This window comes from Equus asinus, chromosome 10 (genome assembly GCF_041296235.1).
Source record: "Equus asinus isolate D_3611 breed Donkey chromosome 10, EquAss-T2T_v2, whole genome shotgun sequence".
NCBI lineage: Eukaryota > Metazoa > Chordata > Mammalia > Perissodactyla > Equidae > Equus > Equus asinus.
Genome location: NC_091799.1, coordinates 97,467,325 through 97,492,480, shown reverse-complemented (window position 1 = coordinate 97,492,480; position 25,156 = coordinate 97,467,325). Strand labels below are relative to the sequence as shown.

General features: G+C 39.7%; 1 protein-coding gene across 5 annotated transcripts in view; it reads right to left on the bottom strand.

Moving 5' to 3' along the window:
- Window positions 1-231: 231 nt before the first annotated feature.
- DNAH5 (dynein axonemal heavy chain 5) overlaps window positions 232-25,156 on the bottom strand; it is a 268,608-nt gene continuing 243,683 nt past the window's right edge. For all 5 annotated transcript variants that reach the window (XM_044779484.2, XM_070519860.1, XM_070519859.1 and 2 more), the window contains 8 exons: window positions 22,180-22,399; window positions 20,254-20,459; window positions 19,168-19,371; window positions 17,127-17,342; window positions 15,323-15,535; window positions 10,474-10,626; window positions 9,819-10,050; window positions 232-2,081 (listed from right to left, as the gene is read on the bottom strand). In XM_044779484.2, the coding sequence (XP_044635419.2) occupies window positions 1,930-2,081; window positions 9,819-10,050; window positions 10,474-10,626; window positions 15,323-15,535; window positions 17,127-17,342; window positions 19,168-19,371; window positions 20,254-20,459; window positions 22,180-22,399 (1,596 nt within the window). In that variant the 3' untranslated portion in view covers window positions 232-1,929. The remainder of the gene's footprint in view (window positions 2,082-9,818; window positions 10,051-10,473; window positions 10,627-15,322; window positions 15,536-17,126; window positions 17,343-19,167; window positions 19,372-20,253; window positions 20,460-22,179; window positions 22,400-25,156) is intronic.

Here is a 25,156-nt window from a genome sequence, read left to right as displayed (position 1 = left end):
TTCTTCTTTGAGGGTGCCACCACAGCATGGCTTCATAAGCAGTGTGTAGGTCCATGCCCAGGATCTGAACTGGTGAATACTGGGCCGCCAAAGCAGAGCACACAAACTTAACCACTACAGCACCAGGCCGGCTCCCCAAAATCCAGTTTTGAAGCTGGATACTCTTATATTGATATTTCTGGATACTCAATGACACCCCCTTGCTAATAAACAGCAATTACAATTCAGACATTCGTTAACAACTTTTTATTAATTCACATTTTTATATTTTCATTTTTTGTTCTTCAAGATAAAATGATTGTTCTACATACAAATCACAGAAAATTTTTTACAGACAAATCCATACCAATTAACTGATATATTAATAGAGACCAAAAGAAGCTGCTCAAATGAAAACAACATCGTCCAAGATGGTTAATAAGAGTCACATGAACTACTCAAGCCTAACTCTCATCATAACTAGCATAAAATGATACTTGTCACAGAGCAGAGCCTAGTAAGAGGGACCCACACGTCTCTCCTAGTACCCTTCTCTCCCTGGAAAACCCTTCATCACCAGAAACATGAAGTTATGCAGATCTAAAGCTAACCAAACGTTTGTAAGCCACAATTCGAATTTAATATTCAGCAAGCTTTCTAGTCAATAGGTTATAGATGAAGCAATTTATAATTTATAATCAGAATTTAAAATAAAAACATATGAAAAGCTCCTTAGAGAGTATTTTCTCAATTAATAAAAGCCAATGTGAAGTCCTCACACACCATCTAAGACTTTTATCCTTTCCCTGTTTTTTTCTTCCAATCATTACATTTTTTCAAGTCAACTGACACTGTTGCCACACTGTCACATCTGTTACTTTCCCGTGTTACCTTCTAATCTTTATCCACATGCAAATACATTTTACTGTTATAATCACAGTGTAGTGGCTATTTTAACTATATCTTTCACGTACTAGTATGCACTTACCATTTCCATGTCATGAAATCGTCAAGATTGTTTTTCATGCTGCCTAATATCTCCTAATTTCCTTAAACATAGGCTTATTAGTGAACATTTAAGGCATTTCCTTTTTTTCTGCTATTAAATACATTTTTATATATGATTTTTTCAGTCTTTTAAATGGTTTCCTTGGTATAGATTTCCAGGAGAGAAAATAAGGGTCAAAGTGTATTTACAGCTGTTTCTGTGCTTAGTTATTTATTTCACCAAAAAATGGGGTCAATTTACACTGCTCTAGGAATCTGTGAGTGTATCACTTTCAGGAAGACCTCACCACAATTCATTTTTAGCTTTATTTTTTTTAAACAGATATCAGTATCTCAGTATTAATTATCAATGGGGTTGAACATTATTCTACACATTTATTCTATAGGTTTATGTGAATTGTCTATTCAACTATTCACCCATTCTTAACCCATTCTTCTATTTCTGTCCATTTTTAAAAGGTCTTTTTAATTGGCTGCTTGAGCTACAAACATAAATCTCTTCACCTGACCTAAATGCAAAAGGCAACAGAAGCAAAATCAGCACAAACTTGCCATGTCACCTTAGAGAACTGGGCTGTCACCAGAACCTCATTAACAGAAGAATAAGCCCTTCGAGGGAAATATCTGCTTAACCCAGTCAGTCTTTAGAGTGGAGAAGAAGAATATGTATTACCGGGGATTTGAGGGCCACACCTCATTAGGAAGTTGTAAATTTTACTTTTAAATCACCAAGTAACTTCAAAATACACACTGATTGGTCATTAATGATGAAAGAGGCTAACTGTAATTAAGCAACTATCTAAGGAGTAGGGAAAACCTATGCGGTTCATTAATTCACCATCAACCTGATTGGCACATTGTCCAGCACTCGTAGAAGACTAGAGGTTATGATCACTCGGATCCTGCATTTTCCCAAGCGTTGGGTGGGGGACGTGCCCCATGTTACTTGACATCACAGAGAAGGGCAACCCCGCGGAGCACCCAGTGTTCAGGGGCCTGGACCGTCCTGAGGTCCACAGCCGCGATGTAGTTCAAGTCCGTTCGAACTGGTTTCTTGTAGATGGGGCAGGAGTAAAACCGAGGATCTTTTAAACCTACAAAAAATTCATGAAAGAAAAAAATTGTTGAATTTCTACTTTAAGCAGCCCAAGCAGAGTTTAGAGCCAAATCTGTGCATTCTGAAAGTCATTCCAAAGAGAGGTGGCTTTGGTAGAATGAGGGAAATTCTTCCTGAGGTCAGTCAATCCCGATGTGTGAAGCAGATACTATCACAGGTTTCCAATGGATGTGACAAGACACCGAGAGGTCCTCAGGTTTGCCTCACTGGCCTCTGTCCCATGTCCTTGACAGTAACCTCTGCCCACATGACATGACCATGAACCTTCCATTGCTTCCTCCCTGTCCTCTCCACGTGTCAATTCAACATTCCCCCTCCACCTTTTCTCCTGTACTTCCCCACCAAATCCTATGCGCACGCTCTCCACATTTTTCCCTCATAGCTTGCCTTTGGCACAAGGCACCTGTCACTTTTAATCAGACATCCAGCACCAGTGAGCATTATTTCACTATTATTATTATTTCAAAATCCTGTCTTCAACTCCCTGTACCACAGTCCAAACCACATTTGAAATCACAGGACAGAGGATGTTCCTCGCTCCTCCCCGGTGTTGTGAGTTCTCCATGTGTAGAGGAATAAAAACACCTGGGAAGCAGAGAGCCATGGCACAGTTGAGCTCCCTGAGATTTAATCTACCTTCCTGGAGTAGATGAATAGATGGACTCTTCAAAACCACATATGCAACAAAAGACAACAGGTGTATGTCTGTCCTTCAAATATCCTCTCTAACGCATCCATTCCTAACCAAAGGCTCATTTTCTCTCCAGCCTTGGAAATCCCACAATCAGGGACAGATCCAGGTCTTGTGGGGCCTTACCCTTATAGAATGTGGGGGGGGCGGGGGGGGGGCAGAGAGGCTGTCTTCAAGAAAAAGAGTAAAAATTTACAAATACAAATTTAGGCTTTGCAAAGAGCCTCTGAATTGAGCAACCCTGAACTTCAAGCTTCATCAGCTTCTTGTTAAATCCACTCTGCCCATAGCAGTTTATCTGCACATCTCATAACATCGTCTCAGAAAGCAGTGTACCGTTTCCTCTTTTCTTCCAGATTATAAATTCTTTTAGGACCAAAGTAGTGTCTGCACCATGCTTGTTCTCCTCCAGAAGGCCAGTATTATAATTGATCCTCACATAACTACTGAGACAAAAACACACTTAACTAAGAGGATAACTTTGCCTTGGTGAGTTAGTCTTACGAACACGGCAACTGAAACACAGAAACAGTAACTTTGTACACACAATGTTGATATCTCAAACTTACTAAACTCATTTCCCCAAGCTAACGTGCTCAACAACTTAGCTTTTTCTAGCAAATTACAAAAGCAAGGCACTATCATAAGTTTAAGTCTCATTTTTGACCCAATAAAAGTTTCAGCGTGCTGTACCATGTGTCTTTATACCTCCACTATAAATTTAAGAAATTTTATTGGAATAAATTAAACATTTGAATATGATAAAATTATCCATACGTTTCAACATAAAATGAATATTCTAAAGCAGTGATTCTTAACCAAAAACCATTTATTCCTAGGGGACATTTGTCAATATCTGGAGATATTTTTGGTTATCACATCTGTGGGGGTGCTACCAGCACCTAGTGGGTGGAGGCCAGGGATGCTGCTAACATCCTACGATGCACAGGACAGCCCCTCACAGCAAAGAGGCATCTGGACCAAACGTCAATAATACCAAGGTTGAGAGGCCCATTCTAAAACGAAGACACAGATATTCTACCATACTTTAAAACTATGTGTTTGCTTAATCCCATGAAATTAATCATTAGAAATTGTCTAAACTAATGTTACACCTAATTTCTAGGTCTAGATGTTATTTTTTTATTGTTACTATGAGAATATCATTAGTAATAATAATTAGGCAAATATACCAAAAAAATCTGATTAAGTAAGTGAAGGACCGTGAATTCATGGAGTCCAACTAATATTAACTATACTAACTGATATATTTAAACGCTTTAATCCTAGGATCTGTAAACATGTAACAAATATATAACTAATTGTTCTTCTTGGTGCAAATTTGGCTAACAACATCTTTATAAATCTTGAAGATTGGAGTCTTACATTTGAACCAAATGATAACTATAATAATTACACCTTGGGAAGCATTTGACAGCTTGGATTTTAATCCCAAAAGAAAAATAGAATTGGAAAAAAAATAGCATTCTTTTCAATAAGCTGGTGAAAAACAATTCTCTGAAATATTTACCCAATTTTATTTATTTTTAATTGCTCCAGAACTGAAGGTGCCCATGCCAAGTCACAGCATGCAGCAAGCTTCTGCAGCAGGATCAGAAGCCACTGAAAATATAATTTCATAGTGAAAGCGCTGACAGATGCTAAAGAGCCACATTATCAGATGATTGGAAACCATTACCCCTAGTCAGACAAATAACTTTGAAGGCAAAAATAAACATGCTAGGTAGGTAGAAGGAGGAGCAGAGAGAAGAGGTTGTATAAATTGCTGAACTATATGCTTTAGGATCCTAAAGGTTTTAATAAAACATCTTGAGGGAATTTCATTTTCCACGTAACTTCCCTTTCAAGCCTACATTTTTCATCCAAAAGTTAGTCTATCATTACATCATATATTCCTTCCAATATACGGAATAACCAAACTACATAGAGATTCCCTATATAACCTTTAAGTCATTCCTTTATTTAACCTCTCTTTTGCTAATGACATTTAAATCATGAGAGAGTGCACTCTTACATATGATAATTCTTTTGATCCTTCAACAAGCATGTGTTTTACACATAATAATAGAAATAATAACAAAATGATTTATTGTATGCTAACTACATGCTGGACATTGTCAGTTTAATTTCTCAACAACCCTATGAGATGGGTACCACTATTAAATCCATTTTACAGACAAAAAAACTGGAACCTAAAGAGGTAAGTTACTCGTCCAAGGTTACAAAGCTGTAGGTGATAAGAAGCGAACCCGGCCAGAATGGATCCTGAGCCTATGCTCTTCATTTCAGCAATAGTCGGGACACACTATGCTCTGTGCCTCTACGTCTTTGCAGGAATATGTGAAAATGAACTGGAGCTCACTGAATATCTGACTTCAACTTGTGGCATACTTGAGACTCCTCCAAAGCCACATGACTAATTACTAGGGTGGTAAAGCCCAGACAGTAACTCAAATATCCAGGCTCCTGGTTCACTGTCTTTTGCCTGAGAACATGTGGCCCCCCATAGGGCAGTGGGGGGAGCGGCGGATGACCACCTTGAGCCTGCAGCATGGAGAGAGGGAGAACATAGGGAGTGAGCACACTCATCTGCATAGTGCAGATGCATTTAAGAAAAGGAAATTCACAACTTCAAAATCCAAGGGAGCTGTCCTCATTTTCAATTTAGGCTTTATTTTCAAGCATCATCCCAAACACCACAGAGACTCCCTAAATGCATAGTCTTAAGTAAAACACTAACCACAGGAATTCCCAGAGGTTCGCATTCATCCCACAACAGACAAATGTGATTTCGTAGCTAGGAATGATAGGCAAATTACATAATGTCTCTAAACCTTAATTTTGCCCATCTGCAAAATAGGCATGATATATCTTACAGAGCAGTTGTTAAGATTAAATAGGTTAATATATGTGAATGCCCGGCATAGTACAATGTCTGGATGCAATAGATGCCCAAGATGTGTTAGATTTCTCTTCTCTCTCTCTCTCTCTCTAAATACACACACACACACACACACACACACACATAGACACATGCACATACACACATACACTTACCTTTTTACTAAAACAAATTCCCCAGACTCATGTTGCCCATAACTTTAACAGAGTTCCAGGTTTACACACTGGAAGTGGGTTAAATGCTGTGGGGCTCAGGCGTAAGGTCTCCATTGCCTGGTCACCAGTGGGGCTCTTCCAACCCTCAGCCCCTCATCTGCAAGGCTGGATCAGGGTGGGTCATGGGATGTTCTTAGAAACACTTTTTCCCTAGCAGGAAATATCCTCATTAGCTGCAGGGACCCTGAGATCCGTCCCACCCTACTTAGTGACCAGAGGGACATATAAGTCTTGCTTTGCTCCCCAAACGTTTTCATCACTGTTTTCCCATCACATCAGCTACAGCACTGAAGTTCACCGAGAAGCTTCACTCTGTCTACACATCAAATCTGTGAAGAGACAGATCTTTCCTGTATCCGTGTCTTTTCAACTTCCCTTGAGAACAGAGCATCTAGGGTTGGTGTGGGCGGCTTCATCTTCTCCGTGAATTTAGTACTATTTGGGTGACTTTCCCACGACGTCCCAACAAGAAACATGAATAAAATAAACATCCAGGGATATATCAGTCAATTTTTAGAGTTAAAATAAATCTTTGGCTTGTTTTTGCAAACAAATAAACCAGTCCTCTAGGTAAATTCAATAATGAATTATTTAAACTGAAAATTGCCTTTCATGTTAATATAAAAACAATTCATTATACGAATTCTAATTTTAAAACACCGTACTTTTGGAGTGTCCTTGGTCATTCACAGTGCTACCCCTCTTTATCTCAATTAGAGCCCTATTCAGTTATCAAAATTGAATGAAAATTAGATTTACAGCATGAAAAGAGGGATGAAGTGTTAGCTTTTCATCACTAAGAAAACACCTCTAACAACAAAGTGAATTAATAAAACAAGCTTCAACCAACTTCTATTGAAACCAAAAGGAGAATAAAGAACTAAAGTTTTTCTTTTCTTTTGTTTTAACTACCTTGAAATTAGTCACTTTTTCCTTTGCTTATTTTATTTCCTCCCTTACCTGCAGCTAATGAGCATCATCACTGACTAATGCCCAGCAGGGTAAGCACAGTTCTCTACAGAAATCTATTCTTAAATAACAAAGAATTGCCTGTATTATAAAATTATTACTTTATTACTGCCACGCTGAGATATTCTGTGTCACATTGCAGTGGATTTTTACAGCTTAGTTACAGGAAATAAAAAAATAACACCTAACTCAATGTGAGAACGATTTTTCTTTTCCTTTATAAGGAAAACATTTCTACAACATTTTGACTAGATGCAATAATGCAAGAAAGCAAAATTTCTAAAATATTATTTTTGCCTAAAAGAACATTTGATTATTATTTCTATAAAATAATTCCTACCCCAGCAGTGCACACCATCCTAAGAACCAATAAATAGAAAGCCCCAGGCAGCATTCCTGCCTAAGCCCAGGAAGACACATTCATTCTTGCAGATTCAACTAGGACATACTGAGCAACTCCACGTGCCAAGAACTGTGCTGAGCACCTTCACGTATCTTTTCTGATGTCCAGCTCTCTCCATAGGCTCCTCTTCCTTCATACACCTTCCTTCTGTTCCTCAGACACAGCATATCCATTGCTACCTCATGCCTTGGCACAATTGCCTTTGCCCCCGGATATTAGCACAGCCACTTTCTGTCACTCAAATCTCAGTGCAATGCTCTCTCCTCAACAAGGCCTTCCTCAAACCCCTAAATTATCTCACTCCCTAGCATATCACGTGTGTGTTTTCTTTATAGAAGTAAGAACTATCTGAAATCAGTATGTTTGTTTACAGTGATTCTCATTATCCATGGGGCTTATGTATGCAAAGTCTCTATGAACACCGAGTTAGCGACCACTGGACCATTGCTCTGAGGGGTTAGCTTCCTGCAAGCCTCTAGTCACAACATTGTCAGCCCATTGATGCATAATCTTGTTTTATATTTCTGTTTGAAGACAGCTTTTCACATACATTGTTGCTTCATTAACACTGAACTCAAGGCCAACGGCACCATAACTCATGCCTGAATGAGGCGTATCTAACACACGCATTTTCTCTATAAGGCCCATCACACACAGCCTTCTTATGCTTAGGAACACCAACAGCTCTTCAGCACTGCCCTTGGGGGCCATTTTAAACAGAGAAAAGTACAAAAGTGTGAAAAACGTAGCACTAAAGAAACCACAAAAAAGACAGCTGTTCACAGTGTGAGAGCTGAAACAAGGAGGCAGAGTGTCACCTTAGTCAACCTCAGCCTGGAACGTGCACATTAGGTGACAAATTTTCACTGCTTCGGGCATGTCTGCAAATGACCGTGAAAGTGCCACGAGCATTGAATTTGGGGCTAGAAATAAATTTTAGAGTATGGGCGAATTCATAAATACAGAATCTATGAATAACAAGGATCGACTATATTTTTTGCTTCTTTTTCAGCTACCCTTCCCTCTTTGAGACTGAGTTCCACAAGAATGGGGATTCTGCCTGGGTTTTTTTCACTGTTGCATCCCCCGCACTAGAGTAGTGTGAGGTCAATACCAGATAAATATTCACTGAATGACTGAGTGAACTCATGCTATTTCCCACGGCCAAGAAAAGTCTAACTCTAGCTCCCTATCACATTCATTCTTGTCCTCCAAAGCACACCTCAGAAGCAATCTCCTCTAACCTCCCAGGCCTAGCTCTGTTCTCCTTCAGGCTCCCTGAGCATCCTGACTGTATCTTTATGACAACATGTATCAAATTGCATTTTAATTATTAGTTGCTCATCAGAATCCCTCAATAGAATGTGAGTTCCTCATGGGCATGATCTGGTTCATAATTATTTCTGCATCCCTTGCACCTAAGGTCTTGCTTGGTATATATTAGGCATCCAGCAAATATTTGCTTAGAAAATAAATACTCATAGTTTATAAACTCTCTTCCTTTGACCTGTGTTTCCAAATGTAAAACTTATCTAAAGTATCTTTTAAAGAGAGATTACTTTATCCCTTGTTTAAAGAAAAATCTTCGGTGCTTCTGTCGTAAAATCAGTACTTTCTTGAAATCTACTATCATGGCTACCCCTAGAATTTATGGCTTACAGGAATCATTTCACTATATATATATATATATATATCAAATCATCATGTTGTACACCTTACGTATACATAACTTATATTTAAAAAATAAAATAAATTTTAAAAAAATGAACAGAGAATTTCCTCATGTGCTGAAAGGTGGTTATTGCTGAGTGAAATGCAACCGAAGTCTCCAGAAAACATCAAACCAACCCGGAAAACAGTTTAGGTATTTTTAGACTTGTCAACCAGTTTTGACAATTTTGTCAAAGCAGAATACGTGTGTGCTTCATAGAAGTGTTATGACATTTATAGGCTGAAATATGAAGCCAGCATTTTACCATTAGCCACCAGATGAAGCCAAACATCCCTGAATTCAATCTGGATTTCATAACCTGGCTTAAAGCTCCAGTCTGGTGGAGCCACTGCCTCCAGGGGAGCCCTGTGCAGTCCTGCTTCTTTTCACCTCTTGACCCACCACATCACATTAATCCTTCCAAGTCCAGTCCAGGCATAACTGCTCCTGACACTGAGCCCCTGACCACTTCATCCCACCCTTACTCACCTGCCTTTCCCACCACTTACTAAGTATTCCAAATACTTGTTTCTTATCTCATCAGCTAACATTTCGTGAGTATCCATATATATTTTATCTGCTTTATTAGACAGGCAAGAACTATCTAGAACCATTGCCTCACAAAAGCATCAAGAAAGTGTGTAGTGGTCAATAAGTACTCAATAAACACAGGTGTAAATGTGAAACTAGTTGATAAAATAGTAAAATCCTTCTTACATGATAACAAAATAGTGAGATTTGTGTTTATAATGTCATCCAACTTGATAACACCAACCATCCCTGAATGCACAAGACAACTTACTATTGTTCTCTGCATAAATCCTTATGACAGGCATCAACTCAAAGAGCACTTTGGGTTTGGACTCAATAAGTTTCACGTTCCTCTTGTCCCAGCCAGCACCTTCGAGATATAAGCCGTAGACGTAGACACCCTCCGAGGGAGGGGCAGAAATGTCGTCCTTCATCCACTTGGTCACTTCGTTGCAAAGCACCATATTGTCCAGAGCCCAGCCTTTGTTGGCCCGAGTTATTTCCTTCTCAGGTCAAGATCAAAAGCAAAGGATGAAATCAGCAATTAAAAGTTTGTCTTAATATAAAGAGTATAATAGTGACGACAGTGTACCTCAAATTACCCTAATTCAAAAGAAGTAGAATAGTATTTACAGAGTTAAAAATATTCTCTCATAGACAATACCCATGTCCTAATTTAACCACTTGTGCTTTAAAAAGAAATGTAATATAAAATCAAATATAAAAATAACAAATAAATGTTTTGAAACTCAAGCTAGTGGCCTGAGAACAAGTTGCTGGATTTATGTTCAGGACAAGGCTACTGCTGGTGCCAAAAAGAGTCAGTCATTCTCTGTCTTACTCTATCCTTTAAAGCTATAATGAAAGAAGAAAATGTCATAGAGGAAAATTATAATACAACAACAGGTGCAAACCAGAGTGCTTACCTGTCGCATTGCAGTTAAAAATCCTTGGGGGTTAAAAAAGCCTGTCATCCAGAAGCAGTGGGGTCGGCCATTGAAAACCCAAGAGGTGAACTGGCAGTTTCTTTCTATAAGTTCAGTAAACCAGAAACCCAATGTACTTGACACCCAGGACACCTGAAATGCATACATTAAAGCAGTTAATTAGCACAGGTTTAGTTCTTTTGTGTAACTGGCTATGTTCACAGAAAAAAATGATGAGAGATCTATTTCACTTTTAGATTTTGAAAGTCCCTAAGATATGAATTTCCCCTGGGTTCTGACATTTAAGTTTTCAAATTATTCTTCCTCCTTAATGATATTAAGATAGAATGGGCTAATCATCACATGAATACAAGATCAATTCAAAGCTCAGTATGCCGTTCAAGATGCCTGATGTCAACAGAATCACCTTCCATGTACGAATATATTCATTAGCAACTCTGCTACAAAGCAATTAAAACAACTAATTGAATTAAATTTAACAGGTTCCAACTATTTTTCCTTAGGTTACATTTTCAATAGATACACTATAAAACAAGATTTCTATTTACATAAATGTGCTCATGGCCTCATCAACACCTTAAAAATATACTCTGTGGATGATAAATCGTAAAAGCCTTTCTCCACTTATCATTTTTAATGAGGCAAATAACAGTTATTTTTTGAAGTTTCTGTCACTTAGAATGCACTTTTATTTTCTCTGATGAAGGCACAGAAATGGATACACAGGCTCTTTATCATCAACAAATCAATTGCCTTTATTGCTTGTAATATTCTGCCTGAATTCACGTGTGGAACTTCTATTATTACAATTGGCATGGATCCGCCATTAATGTTATCAGCAGCCACCCTGGTAGGTATCTCCAAATCACATTTTATGACATTTTACTGTAATTGCAATATTTTATGTATGAACAAATGTAGTGATCAACCTGGGTAGATATAACACTTGAATTTCAAATATCTTAAGAATTAATGTGCCTATTTTTCAAGAGACACTGAGATTTCAAAGACCAATAATAAGTTGAGTAAAATAAAACTCTGTATAAAAAGATCATAACTTAAAAATTATGCAACTCATTCTATCCTGTCTTTATAGACGTGTTAACTAAAAGAGATGTGTTTATACTCCCTTCGATCGGAGGGCACAGGGAACCGTTAATGAGAGGGCGCCTCCTGGCATGGACCCCTGTTCCAAAGCCTCCCAGGTGTGGGCAGAGCCGGGTGAGCTGGTTTAGTGGTGAATGAACCAACAAAGGCCCCTGACCAGGGGGGTTCTCCCTCTGTCACTGGCAATGAAGAGAGGCAATTCAGATAAGAAACTCTCTGACCTTGGCAATGAATTTATTGAAGGTAAGAAGGAAAGGAAGGTATCTGGTCAAAGCTGATTCTGAGCTTCTAAGCTGTGTGACTAGAAGGATGGATGGTGGTGTCATCAAATAAGATGGAGAAGACAACAGAAAGAGCACACCCTAGGTACTTACAGGCTGCCTGCAGGACCCACTGCCTTGGAATCTGAATTCCTGGATGAGATATCAGAGGCTCAGCACTAAATGAGCATCTTCTAGGAGACCACCTGTTCTAACTCCATCACGTCTCACCTTCCCATTTACCAGAATAACCTCCAAAAGGCCAAGCCTCCTGTCATCCCATGATCCAATCTTATCTCTAAATGCTGCCCTCCCTGTTCATCCCCCAGTATGACCCAATCCCCAACCCTCCCACCCTCTCAAGTCTTTCCACTGTACCGTCAGGATCTTCAGTGCTATGATCAGCAAACTCCTCTAGATCCTTCACCTCTTCCCTGAACATTCCCCTCAGTTCCTCTCTGAACTGAAATCAATTCCCCCAACCTGACCCAGGAAAGACTGCTTCCTCTGCATCCTTCTCAAATGTAGGCTACCATTTACTGCACTCTAGTTTCATAGGCCTCAGGACCAGGAAAGAAGTAAGTATCTTTACTGTTTCTGTTATTGTCAGGTCAGCATTTCCCGTTATTGTCTTCCTTTGCGTCTCATGCCATCTGGACACACCATCCTCATCCCTTCTTATGTCTATCACTTACTGGTCACTCCCTCCTATTTATCAAGGAATTTGGCTCCTGCTTCACTCTTCCACTCCATCCCCAAAAGAATCATGAGGATGATGAAGATGGTGATGGTGACGGTATAAATGGTGGTGGTGGTGGTGGTGACAGTGGTGTGATGACGGTGGTGGTAGTGATAGAGGTGGTGGTGGTAACAGTGGTGATTGTGGAGGTGAGGGGGTAGAGACGGTGATGGTGGTGGTAGTGGTAGTGGTAATGGTGATGGAGGTGGTAGTGATGGAAGTCGTGGTGGTAGTGGAGATGGTGGTGGTAGAAACGGTGGGGAGGGGGGTATTGGAGGTGTGTGGTTTTAATAATAATAATAGCAAGAACTTACATAAGACTGGGATATGCCACGCACTGTTCTAAGCACTTTACTTTCATCGACTCACTTAATCCTCACAAGAACTGTACAACTTATGCAATAAAGTGGGAATAACTACTCCCACTTTACAGATGAGGAAATTTAAGCACAGCGAGACAAGTAGCTTATCTGAGGTTGCACAGCTTGGATGTGACAGAGACATGATTTGAGCCCATATATTCTGGCTCCAGAGTCCAGCTCATTTATTTACCTTCATTAATCATTCTTGGTAACACTAGGATCCATGTGGACCCATTGAATACCCTACCTTCTTATCTCATGACTTCCGATTTCTAATGATTCTCATGTCCTTCCAATTCATTTCCCCTACCTCCACACTCACACTTTAAATCTTGTCATCATCAAACACTGTCCTGTTGGGCTGGGCACATTTTCCCCTCAACCGCATTTCATTCCAAAGAGAGAGAGCTCCACTTACAGAACACTCTAGGCTCCTCTACTCCCTCATTCCCCTCATTCCAAGGAGGTAAAGAAACTTATCTGACTGGTGTGGATGGGGGGAGGGGGGTTGCAGAGACAATTTGTGCTCATCAAACATCCCATGTGCCCCCCTATACTTCCCAGCCTCCCACGCATTTGAGTCCACAGATCTCGTTCTGTTCCATGGCCTGTGAACAGAAGTAACACAGGTCACTTTCTGACTCAGGAAGTTAGACTCAGTACCTTGTCCAACTCTCTGTTCCCCACACTGTGATGACTTCAGAGGCCATATGCTCCGGGTGGTACAGCCACCACCAGATGCGAGGCCTCCATCAGGTAGTCCCAGAGTAACCGTAGAGCCGAGGACCCATCTGACCTCCATGGGAAAACAGAAGTAGGGTGCTGCCGGCACAGCAAGCTCCTAAAATGTGTGTCACTAGCTCAGCTCTGAGGCAGCAAGTGTTTAGGCAAGTCCTACCAGCAGCAGGAAAGATGGAGCTACATGTTCGGAAACCTAGCCCCTTTCTCCTTTTGCGGGGGACAGAGATGCCTGCAGGCTGCACACACTCTGCTCTGCTCTTGCATTCTCTAGTGTCACAGGAAGTCTTTGCAAGCGAGCCCCGCGGACACCTGGATTTTGAACTTCCCACCTCCAGAACTGTGAGACAATAAACTGCTATTGTGTAAGCCACCCAGCCTTGTGGTAGTTTGTCCCGCAGCCCCAAAAAACTAACGCATCTTCCATTGCACTTGCCTGGCGAATGCCCAGCAGGACACAACCTCCATGATTCCCCTTTCCCAGGCCTGCTCCCAGTCAGCTGAGGCCCACTGGAGGAAACTGCACAACTGTGCAGACCAGGTTCACTTTACATTCATAACTCCAGATTGCAAATTGGTGAATCCTGTGACATTTCTCTACCTGCATCTATCCCAGTTTCCTCATTCTTCTGAACCTTCGGGTATGGAAAGCATATGCATTTGCAAAGAGGAGTAGAAGTAAAAACCTTGAGAGCAGAGACATTCGGAGAGAGGTGTGAGGTCAGGACTTGCTGACTTCCTGCCGTGGGTGCAGAGTCACCCCAGGTGATGGCTGTGGTCAGGCGGAATGGAAGGAAGCAAATGGCAGATCCAGATTTCTCAGGAAATACGGGATAGAAGCATAGCAACACCTCCGACCCTTTCCTCATGCCTTTTCTCCACCATAATTAATCTGAGCAATTTCACTCATGTCTCCCCACCAGATGTGCTTGCATACACCACACACGCACACTTAAATACAGCACAAAGAAAAGAATCTCATTTAGGTTCCATCCCCTCCAATACACAAGTTTTCCTACTTACAAAGACATTCGGGCATTTATTTTGCTTTTCCAAGTAGAAAATTATTTCTTAAAACCACATCTGTCATTTAGCACAATTACCAACAGGTAATCAGTAAGCGTACTGTTAAATTATTATCTTGTTATCTCGAGACATACTCACATATCTACAGGCAAAGCTAGGAAAAATGTTTCTCTTTGGTATGACTTTTGATATGTATGTGTGGCTAGGACATTCTCTTCTATAAAACTAACACCATGGGCTTTGAAGGCTAAGAGCTTGGGTTTAAATTCTGATTCCTGGGCTTCTTGGGTGTGTGATTTGGGAAAAGATTTAACCTCTCTCAACCTGAAGTTCCTCATTTGTAAAATAAGGGCAATAAAATGCAAGATTTAAATGAAATAATGCATGCAAACTGCCTACGAGAGCACCTGACATCTGGGAAATGCTAAATAATTTCCTTCCCTACTTAAATCTAAAAATAAAAGGCCATAAGAGGATTAGTCCCTAAGCAAAAGAAAATTTTTAAGTAAATTATCCTTGGATGCTTTCTACTTGCCAATTACAACTATTCATGACAACAAAGTGATTCGGCAGAATAAGAGCAGGCTTACACGTACTTTTTTCCACCGAGCAGGAATTCTGGCATCAAACATGCAATTCAACGCATCTCGTAGATTTTCATTCATGATGATGGTGCCATCGATAGCAAGTTTCAGTTCAGTCAGGGTGCTTCGGACCAGGGTGAGTACCCTCTGCATTCTGTCTATCTCCTGCCTGAGAAAAATGTTCATCGGCTGGAATGGCCCCATCTTCTGCAGCCTCTCTTTTACCTGCCGTGGAGACATTCAGCATGTGTCAAAAATTGGACAGTTACTAATGGTTACGCAACTGGTTCCCTAGGACTTTTGAAAAGTTCTGAAATTTTACAATTCCATAAATGATAAGCTTTTAATTTTTTTCACTGCCAGAACACAGAGAAGAAATAAAAAAGAAAACGTCTGTTAGATGACCAGCCAATTATTCATGCCATGTGGAAGAGAACAGCAGCCATTGATTCACAGAAGAACGTAAAATGCACAACCACAACCACACAGCCTTCCAAGGAGCAAATGCACTTACTGGGAAATATTCACATACTGCCTATCTGAGACTTGCAAACACACACATGGACACACACAAACAGACGTGTACATACACAAGCATTCTGCTGGCTGCCTCAAAAGACTAGACTTTGTTCTAAAAGCTTTCTATTTTTTCCATGAAAGCATCCATCCATTCATCCATCTACCCAGCCATCTGACCATTCATTTCCACCCTACAAGCATTAATTGAGAGTCCTCTATGGATCAGATATTGTGGTAGGGTGAGCTGCTTTATCCTAAGGCAACACTGACAAATTCAGCAAAAGGAGGGAGACGCTTCTAAACTCCATTACTTACCATATTTATTTATGTAATTATTTTTATTATATTTTTAGATATATTAATTGCATCATAAATATTTCAACCACTGCTAGACAAGAATGGCCTCTTTCCTGATATGATAATGAAAGGAGCTTATGAAAGCTGATAACAGTATTGATTTTCTCCAAGCAAGTGAGCAGAGTTTCTTCCCGGGGAAATAATTCCCTCAGCGATAGGTCCTTGAGTTCAGTCTGTAGGCCTAGCAGTCAAAATGACCTTCTTTGTGGAAAGTAATAGGATGCTAAAGAAAGAAAAGGCTGCAGGTTTCCTTTTGAAAATTAGGTGGAAAAGGGGCAACAGACAAAGAAACATAGTGGTCCTGTGACAAAAGTATCAGATGGTTAGTCCAGGTCATTTCTTAAGACTACAGCAAAAAAGTAAGCCACTTACTTTTGCTTTTATCAAAGGTTTAAAAATGTTATCAAGGTAAATCTTTTCACAGTACTTGCTAAAATGTCTAAAAAGTTAACTTTCGTAGTCATAAATTTCGCTTAAAAGTTACTCACATATTAAAAAGTCAAATAATTTTCAAAACCTATAAGATGAAGAAACTGCAAAGAGTTAATGATATAAATATAGAGTCCCTGAAATTGAGAAGGCCTGAATTTTAAGGTATGCATTAAATTTCACAGAATTTTTTAAAATAATCAGGTACTTTACTCTAAGAATACATTACTTCCCTTTGAACGAATGACAATGTGAAGTACTTCAAGGGAAGTTCTAGAAAAGCAATCCCAACGCATCAGTGTACACACCTGTAATTTATTTATGAATATTAACATTCTCATCAGGCTTCTTTATTATTTATATTTTGAAATGATTACATTTATAGATTCAAAAACTTCTTTTTCTGATTCTTCAGGAAGTGAATTTCAGAAAAATTCTTTTTTGCCCTCCCTCAGCCTCCCAACCACACAGACACACACACAGCTGACATTTTGTCAAGATTTCAACTCACTTCAAATGGACCATAGTCTGGGGGCAGCTTTTCCAGCATATCATCAGCCAGTCGGGCCACCACAGCCTCGCGGGTCTCGTCTCCTCCTCCAGAGCTGTCCTTGGGTTGGATGCCCAGGATGGTGTCTAGCACATCCTTGGCCAACTTGCTCTGGTAGGTGATGTCAGCATTGGGGTGTAGCCCGAACACCTCAGGGCTGTCATAGATGGGCAAGCTCTGAACGACAAGCACCCTGCGTGAGTACAGACTACCGACACAAGCAGTTAAATTATATTGTCTTAAGAAATAAACGTTTTTATTAGGATAAGCATTTATATCATATGCCTTATTTGTGTCAGGCTACCATCCCAATAATTTCTCCAGAGAAGGATCAAAATTTGCCTCAAAAAAAAAATTAACATCGAGAAACATTATACAGTTTCATAGCTCTTAAAGGTCTGAACCTCAAGCAAATTTAATCAAGGAAATACTGTCTTGTTTTATAATACATGACATGGAAAGGGAGCTGTGCATCAGTATATTGTATTCTGAAGATCTAATCGAACTCAAACCAGTTGTTTAAATAAATGTTGTATAACCAATGGTTACTATGTTGTTAAGATACCAGAAAATGACAGTTTTAACAATTATAGTCCAAATAAGGCTGCAGGTGGGAACTGTACACTCCCAGGGGAAAGACAGAGATTAGGAAAAGAGAAATATTGAGAAAGCAACAAAGTCAGAGACGAAAACAGACAGCAAGAGACAATCAGAAGCAGAACAAGTAGCCAAAAAACTACTTCGGCTATTTGAGAAAAAGAAAATTGACTACAATTCGACATATATTTCTTCATGTCAACTGTATCCTTAACTTTATTATTGTCTTATTCATATTTTTCCCCCTTTCTACTCCCTTATTTGATTCTTTTTTATATAATGTCTTCTTACAAGCTATCTCAACTTCATTGTGAAATGAGGTGTATAGAAATGAATATATGCACAGGCATACTTAAATTTATACCTTCATAGACATTTTTCTATTTAGTGCTAATGATTTAAAGACACACATAGTACCGTTAAGACACATATATTTGTTGATTTGAATTAATAAAAGTGTAGAGGTGGTAATATACGATAAACTCATTACATTTATAAATCACAGAACCTCTAAATATACTGATAAATTTAGCCCTTTGGGGCTGTTATGCTTTACTTTGTTGACTCTAAGATAAATCTTAGATAGAGGCAAAAGAGATTGCTAACTAATGGTCTAATGAATTCAAGGTATAGAGACAGGAAATGTAGTTACCTTGAAACACAAATCAAATCTTTTCCCAAATTTCCTGGCAAAATCTTATCCCTTCTTAGAGCAGCACTTCTCAATTGGGGGTGATTTTGGTGATTTGGTGATGTCTGGAGACATATTTAGTTGTCACAACTGGGTGGTGGATGCTACTGACATCTAGTGGGCAGAGGCCAGGGACGCTGCTAACCATTCCACCCAGGACAGCCCCCCACCACAAGGAAGCATCCCGTCCTGAATGCCAAAGGTGGTGAAGTTGAGAAAGCCAGTCTTACAGGAAGCTCTTACACAGAGCGGGTTCCTGAATATACTCATATGCTGCCCATTAGGCCAGGATTAAGGAACAGATGTCGCAGGACAAGGCAAGTGTTTTGACAAATAGAAGAGATTGGGTCTAGAAGCTGCCTTTGTCCTATTATCACAGGGAGCCGAAGCCTCACAGGTGGAGAGCTCCAGGGGATTTGTGTAGGTTCCCGAGTTCTAAATCTGCCCCATCTATCATCTCCCCAATGTTCCTCACTGAGGTACTAAAAAAGAAGGGAGGAAGGGAGCCCACACAAAACACACAGAAAACAAATATAAACATTTTAATCATTAGGTGAATATAAACATATGAAGAAAGCATCTATGGTGGGAGGTTCAATGTGCATCACCATTAAAATTTATTTTAAAAGAAGTATATGGAGTGTAAATAAATACCAGAAAGGTCAAATGGCTGCAGATATTGGCCCTATGCATAAAATTCTGAAGTTGACAAACCTGGATATAGTGAAGATAGTTATCCACCGTGCTGCATTTGGGAATACTATATCCTTGATAAAAGCTGAAATCTGGTCCAAACATATTTTCACTGAACCAAACCTTAGCGAATGTGTTCAATAATCTCTTATCGTAGTCGTCAGTGACTCTGCCTCCATATTGAATCTCTCCGATCATGTAGCGGACGGTGGTCCAGGAGACGCCCTGGGAAAGTTTATAATATAATTGTGTGGAACCGGCTACTGTCTCATACCCCTTTTCCCTGCCAAGTAACATCTATGTTCATTGTCAACAATGTCATTCATTCATTCATTCATCTATTCATTCTTCATCAGTTATGTGAAAAGTTCAGAAAGAAAATTAAAGAGGTAAACGCGAAGAGTACTCAGAGTTCATGGTCATGACTCAACGTAGACTCCCTGATGCATTTCATATGTATTCATACTTTAATTTCAAAGGAAAAACATGTTTATTTTTTGAGACTATTGAGGCAGTTCTTTAAAAAGCACACATTTCAAAAGGAATCTAGAGGTTGGCTCCGTGGCTGAGTGGTTAAGTTCGCGCTCCACTGCAGGCGGCCCAGTGTTTCATTGGTTCGAATCCTGGGCGCGGACATGGCACTGCTTATCAAACCACGCTGAGGCAGCGCCCACATGCCACAACTAGAAGGACCCACAACAAAGAATATACAACTATGTACCGGGGGGCTTTGGGGAGAAAAAGGAAAAAGATAAAATCTTTAAAAAAAAAAAAAGGAATCTAGACTCTCATTTTCATTTTTTAGGATTTTTTAAAAAACAAGTTTCCCCTCCCAGTCTCCCCAAACCCCAATAGACTCTTTCAGGTTGTCTCATATGTAATGTCAACATGACTTTGGGAAATAAAAAGACAATCAAAATTTGTCCAATTTTTACCTGAAATCAAGAGGCAAATATGACCCAAGTTGCTATGACTTGAAGATTATGACTTTGCAAGCACAGAAAATCATCACTCTTACAGGATTTACCCCAAAGCTGGGCAGTCATGTTAGCTTGAAGACCCAAGCACACAATCACCAGAGGCACGAAGCAGCGCACACAACAGTACCTTTTTGACGTCCATGTCATCTAAGTGGTTTTGGATGAACTGCACAGTGGCATTAAAGTCAGCTTGATTAAATTCATAGGGGATATTCCACCCCAGGGGACCAAACTTCCGCCTCTCTTGGACCGTGGAGTGCAGGAAAGCCACTGCGTACAGCATGGGCTTCCACTGGGCCCCGGTGCTCACATCCAGCAAGTCTTGGCTCACACCTGTCATGGTTAGTTGGACAGAAAACTGTATCATCTCTCAAACATCTTTTTTTTCTATTATCTTTATGTTATTATTTTGTAAACTCCTGATATTAAACTTCACCTACCTTGAATTATTTTTTTCAAATTCAAATGACAATTATAATTTAACTTTTGGGTGTCCAGGGGCATTTTTTCTCTCTGAAAACTCTGCAAAGAGATTTGGGGGGTGAGGGCTGGCTAATATGGGTCAAGTTATTGCCAATCTAACAAGATAACATGGGGATAAAAATAGAGTGGAAGAGTGATGGCAACAAATAAATACTACTACTATATAATACTATGGTAATAATAATAATATATGTAATATTTATATATATAATACAATTATTATTACTATTTGGGGCATGTATTCAGGTTACAATGGGCTTCTATATACATCACTAATAATATGGTGTATATAGAAGCCCATTGCAGCCTGAGTATATGCCCCAAATAATTATGATTATTATACATGTATATATTATATTGTATATATATTATTATATATCTTTTCATTTGATAATTTTTTTAACTGCCATTATCCTTCCACATCTATTTTATCCCCAAATTACCTTGTAGATTGGCAGGAATTTGAGTTTTGTTAGCAACTCCAAAATAAATCTCTTTGTAGATTTTTCAGATTGATATGTAATAATTATTATATTCATTCTTATTATTAAACACATTACTTTATTATTAAAGAATAAAATTTGATTAAATAAATAAACACTATTAAAATTTATTCCAATTGTCCTAGATAGATTTTTGTTTCCCTATTTTACATATGAGAACATTGAAACTGGTTGCTTGACTGACCAGCCCCCAAGAGAACAAAGCATTTGTTCAGGAAGGACCAGGATCAAGATTTCTGACTCTGAGGTCCATGATCTTTTCATGACCATGAGTCCCAGACAGGAAGCCACGAAGCAGAGGAAGCAAAGGCAAGGAGAATATCTCAGTTCAGGTTGTAATTTGAGGGACGTTTTGATCTGGTTTTGTTGCTACTGTTTGACTTCTAATTTAGCTAACATTCTAATATATGGCTTCACTAAATGAAAGCAGACCATTATTTTAATTTAGCCTCTTCTCTTGGAAGAGGCTACTGCCCAACTTTAGGTATGGAGCACGGAGACCATAAATGACAAAATTGTCAATTTTATTTTTTTATGCTGAGGAAGATTCACCCTGAGCTAACATCTGTTGCCAATCTTCCTTTCTTTCGCTAAGGAGGATTCTCCCTAAGCTAACCTCTGTCACCAATCTTCCTCTATTTTGTATGTGGGCTGCCACCGCATGGCCACTGATGAGTGGTATAGGTCCACACCCAGGAACCAAACCTGGGCTGCCAAAGCTGAATGCACTGAACTTAACCACTAGGTTACTAGGGCTGGCGCCCAAATTATCAATTTTAGCTGTTAACATAAAAAGGCAGGTGTCTAGTGAAGAACAACGTAGGCCAAAATAGAGAAATATTGGGAAAACAGGCAAAATATCAGGTGGGAAATCCAAGCTCTGATGCCCTAACACTGCCAGAACATATTCCACAGGGAGCATGACCAAGCAGGCTATCCCCTCCCATCATGTTATAATAGTACTATGTGCTACAACTGTATCCCAGCTAATTCTGTTTTTATAATTTATTTAAGAAAACAATTTAAGTACAAGAATCCCATAGACTTGGAAGTATTCCTTAACTCACCACCATATGTCCTTTTCAGTCCTGCTCGGAGGCCCTGTGGAGGCTCATTGGCAAATTTAATGGACATCTGAAGGAGTGTAATGGGAAACTGCTTATGAACCTCGGTGGTCATCCATAGCCGGAAAGCATTGTGGACAGTCTCAGTTTCTACAATTACATCCATTAGCTCATCCATGAAATCCAGCCCCAGGTGGCAGTTCTGCAGAAGGGCCCATCCTCCCTAAGTCAACAATAGTAAATGGAAATTAGGCTATTTTGTGCTTCGTCCAGAGATTTCAATTAGTATGTTCTTTAGAAATTAAGTAATTAAAATTTAATAGAAAAACACAATAATCTCTTTAAATTAATCTAGGTCAAATCTAAGGATAAAATAATGTTTAATTGACATAAGATATATTTTTTTCTTGTTCCATGTATTTTTCCCTCGGTATACTATCACAGCAATTGTAGCAATAATATATGGTAGGAGTCATGAAAATAACTCCTTGAAAAGTTTTCACTTGAAAGTGAAACATAAAATGAGATAACAACACTTTCAAGTAAAGATGGTTGATTAGCTCAGCTCCCTCACCAAACTCCATGAAAACTACAGCAAAGGGACTTTTTTAAAAGCATGAACTCTTAAGGACAAAAACAGTGAGGGTGAAAACAACAACAATAACATTTAAAACGGACTCAAGAAAACTGAATTCTCAAGTGGCATTTGGGGAAAAGTGAGATGTAACTGATTTATACACATAACTCCCAAAACACTCAAGAACAGGTGACAAGAGGTCCCCCTGCAGGTAGGGTAAGAAGACGGGCTAACGCAAGACCCAGACCCACAACAGGTTCCTGCCTCCCCTAACGGAGGATGGAAAGCTGATTTTCTGTAGAAGGCAAAACAGACAGGGTTTAGAGATATCGGTACATTAAGGGTATAAGAATCTCACTGAAAACAGGTAAAACAAAGTTTACCTTATGAATTTTGAGACCTATTCCTACCCTTCTCCCACTAAGTTTCCAGAATACTGGCAGCAGGGTATATACCCTCTAGAATGTGGAAGAACCCTCTCTGAGGAATATGACCACTCTAAGAACAAGAGTCTAAGGAAACAACAAGCCGTATCTTCCCTATAAAGAATTATATAAGCATACGTTTCCTCCTATAAAGCAACACAAGCAAAATCTTAAGTCACTCAATAATAAATTACCCAATATCTAATCTATAGAATATTTTTGCTAAAATCATCTACAATATCCAGATCATAATCTTGAATTCTTTTCTTGGCTCTGTAACTTTGGATCATTTAGATTTCACTCGTGCAGCCTGAGTTAATTGTCTTTGTATGAAACTAAGTGCCATAACGAAAATCTTTAATAGACCTACAGATAAAACTGATCATTTTGAATTTCACATATTCCCTTATATTTTCCTCAGAAGTACAGAGCCCTGCTGAATAAATAAATTATCTAATTTTTGTCCTTTGAAAAATGTAATTGATACTGTCCAAAGTTCAAAACAAAATAAATTAAATATAAAACACAACAGCAACAAGGCTTTAGTTGCTCTCCTGCATCCAGGACACAGACGAGTCCTGAGCTAGGTTTCATAGGTAAGAACTTTGATCTTCAGTCTTCGCCAACAGAATCCTGCAGCCAAGGCTGTTCTCTGGTACTGCCGCATTCTGTATTAAATGTTTTGTGTTCTTCTTACTGAGTAGATCATCTATTTTGCTATTCTTGGGTAGCTGGCTCATTCTGTCATATTGTCTCAAATCTTTCTTACAAAACTCTTAAAAAACTATTGCCTCTGACAAGTTATAAGCATGCTAATAATAGTAAAGACTTTTTTTTTCTTGAAATAAAACTACTAAACAGAAAACGCAAATAAACCGAAGGCTAACAATACTCCATTTAACTTCTAATCTAGTTGCATGAAACTGTAATTCTCAGTTACACAACTATTTATTTTAAAGTCAAGTTAAATAAGTGCCCCATTAATGTTAGGGGTTTTGTTCTAAGTACAGTAATAGACAGAGGGAGGGACAGAGGAAGTAAAGAGGAGGGAGGGGCCGGGATGGAAGTCCACCAATCCCTCCTGTTGAACCAGACCTGGGATTCTTAAATATAGATGTATTTTTCCATCTCTCGACACAATGCAATCCCACTCCTTCCTCCCAACTGCACAGTAAGTGCATCAGACACAGCATGGCACATGGGAGGGGGCCCCTCCCTTTCACTAAAGCTGAGGGCAGGGAACAGCTTGGGGATAGAAGAGCCTAAGGCAAATATACAGGTTCTGGAACACAGTGGAATCAGTTCTAGACCAGAGAAAAGGGACCAGGAGGTCACACAGTGGGAAGGTTCTAGATTTGGCAGCCAGGACCTAAAACCCGGAGGTTTCAGGTTGGGCTAGGCATTGAGGGTTGGAGGGATGAGGAGCAGTGAGTTCTGTCCTCAGCAGGGGGATCCCATGGAGGGCACAGAAGGAGTCTTGCAATACGGGGGAAAGCTCAGACTCAGGAAAGAAGTAAGGTCCAGTCCAGACAAGGTCAGAAAGGCATCTAGACCAAGACTGCGTGTTCTCCAGCAGGAATGAGAAGCCAAGTGGTTCTGCCACCTTGCTTGGCCAGAGTGAGGAGGAAAAAGGGAGCACAGGTGAAGGGATCCTCCAGACAGAGCCAGACACCCCAGAAAAAGCTAGATCAAAGTGAACGCATGAGTGCCCTCTCCTGGAGCCTGAGTTCTGGAGTTGAAATGGAGGGCCGTCTATATTCAATTAACTTGAGTTCACGAAAATGCCCCACCTCCGGCTTTAATTGTCCCTAACAGAGACACCTCCTGGTTTCCAGCCCTTAGAGGCCCCCAGGCCAGGCCTGAGCACGACATGCTTTCCATGCTGTAGAATTTACAAACCACAAAGGGCTCTAGGAGCCCCAACCTGAAAGGTGACAGGTCAGGTTTCCTAAAACCTCTGGCACCACTTCAGGGTAAT